This window comes from Coregonus lavaretus (genome assembly GCF_964263955.1).
Source record: "Coregonus lavaretus genome assembly, chromosome: 10".
Taxonomy (NCBI): domain Eukaryota; kingdom Metazoa; phylum Chordata; class Actinopteri; order Salmoniformes; family Salmonidae; genus Coregonus; species Coregonus lavaretus.
Window position 1 is genome coordinate 34923221 of NC_139997.1, and position 2122 is coordinate 34925342.

Here is a 2122-nt window from a genome sequence, read left to right on the forward strand (position 1 = left end):
TGATCAACGTTCCGTATGAGCAGACTCCTTTTGTTCATCAGCAATAATTGCCACCACTCACTCGATACGACAAAATAATTCCACTTTGACATTATGGGGTATTTTGTGTGGGCCAGTGACTACAGTCTCAATTTAATCCATTTTAAATTCAGTTTGTAACACAACAAAATGTGGAAAAAGTCAAGGGTTTGAATACTTTCTGAAGACACTGTATATCGTATATTTTTCTTACAGATTTAACACAACATCATGCAGCCACCTTGGCTCTGTGAAACACTCTAAAGATCCTCTGTTTAATCTCTTTAGTCTGTAAACCATATATTATGGGGTTGAGACAAGTAGGGACCACAGGGAACAGCACACTACACATTTGGCCAAGTTCAGCATATTTTGGGAAGCGGTGGAGGATGATAATGGTGAATCCAAATCCAATCACGATGAGGTAGACCAGTAAGTGTGTGCTGCAGGTTGTCAGGGCCTTGCTGTTTAAAGAGCTGTTTCTACTGCTCAGACACACAATGGCGATCTTGAGATAGGTGAGACTGATGCTGCCTATGGACGAGACAAACAGCACAACAGTAAAGGCGAAGCCATATATGTTATTTATAAACACGCTCTCACAGGAGAGCTTGAATAAGGAGGCATTGTCGCAGTAAGGGTTAAATATGTTCGACCTGCAGCGTGACAGGCGGATGGTGAGGCCCAGCAGAATCCCCACTAAGACTATGGCCACCCCCCAGGCAGACACAGAAAGCCTGATTACCATTTTGTTGGTCATGATGGTAGCGTACCGCAGGGGGTTGCAGATGGCCACATATCTGTCAAAGGCCATGATCATGAGAACGGTGTGTGATGTTGTACCAAATAAATGAGCACAGAAAGCCTGAATGACACACTCTATGTAAGTGATATATCGCTCAGGCGCTGCAGTCAAAATGTCCCATAACAGACGAGGTATCATCGCTGTAGCCCCGATTATGTCATTAAGAGGCAGGTTGCAGAAGAGGATGTACATGGGCTGGTGCAGGCTCCTCTCCATGGAGATCAACACTATGAGTCCGATGTTGGCCACCATTGTGAAGATGTAGATAATGAGGAGGAGGGTGAAGGCAGGGTACGAGGAATGTTGAGTGACCTTTAACCCCTCCAGGAGGAGAACGTGGTCAGGGTATGTGTGGTTTTCCATTCCCCAGTGATAGGGGAGCTCAGAACCTTGAGAGGAGAATTTCAAAAGATTAGTAGTAAAACCTGGGGAATCAGTTTCAAAACATGTTTGTGTGCTTAAAAAAGCAATCTACTGATGTTTGTGGTAGCAGTAGCAGATAACAGGGTTTCTTCAAGGGGCAGTCTGCCCCGCCACGTCATTTGTTAAACAGCTGAGGGATGGGGCTGGAGAAATGTTTGTTTTTCTATCCAAGTCCTGCTTGCAGCTGTAACATTAGCTATCATCAGCCAGCAAAGAAAGCTATATATTGTTTTGGAAGGTTCACATTTCACAGATCATAGGTAGCTAGCCAACATTACCCTAACAAAACTGTATGAACACTGTGTGCACCAAAACACATTACATTTGTCATAAGAATCACCACATTCCACACTATATAACAAAATATTAATTATCCTTGACATGAATAGTTGAAGTTTAGCACTAACATAGGTGAGTAAATCTTCCACAGCTTTCTTCAGTGTTCCACGTTGATGTTCTCTTCCACCCCTCCAGACTGTCTACACAAACAACATCACAGCCTCTTATTTACAACAAAACCAACCACGTGAAGATGAGTCTGTCACTCAAGATGTATACATGGACGTCATGACTCTAGTGACACACATTTCCAGGAGAAGCTAATGAGGAACGCAACAAGTTAGCGCCTGTGGGATGTGGTCCATTTGGGCTTCGCAATTTTGCAAAACATGACAAAGTTAACTTGCCATCAAGAGATTAATTAGAATGTGTGAGTTTCTTTCTCCATGCTTCTGTAGTTTTGGATGTCATGTCCATGAGCTAAACTGCACCTCCATAAGCCTCGGGAGATTTCCCCTTGGTAGTTTTCATTATTTTGACCCATCTTTCTTCAAACAGTTTTCCTTGATTTCTTATCATATAGGTTATCTTTTCCAT

At 42.9% G+C, this 2122-nt stretch overlaps 1 protein-coding gene across 1 annotated transcript; it reads right to left on the minus strand.

Moving 5' to 3' along the window:
• Positions 1–247: 247 nt before the first annotated feature.
• Positions 248–1186, minus strand: LOC311136506 (olfactory receptor 8U1-like; the record flags this gene model as incomplete). Its single annotated transcript, XM_084170655.1, has 1 exon — positions 248–1186. One exon carries the CDS (start codon positions 1184–1186, stop codon positions 248–250), a length of 939 nt encoding a protein of 312 aa, XP_084026781.1.
• Between the last annotated feature and the right edge of the window lie 936 nt (positions 1187–2122).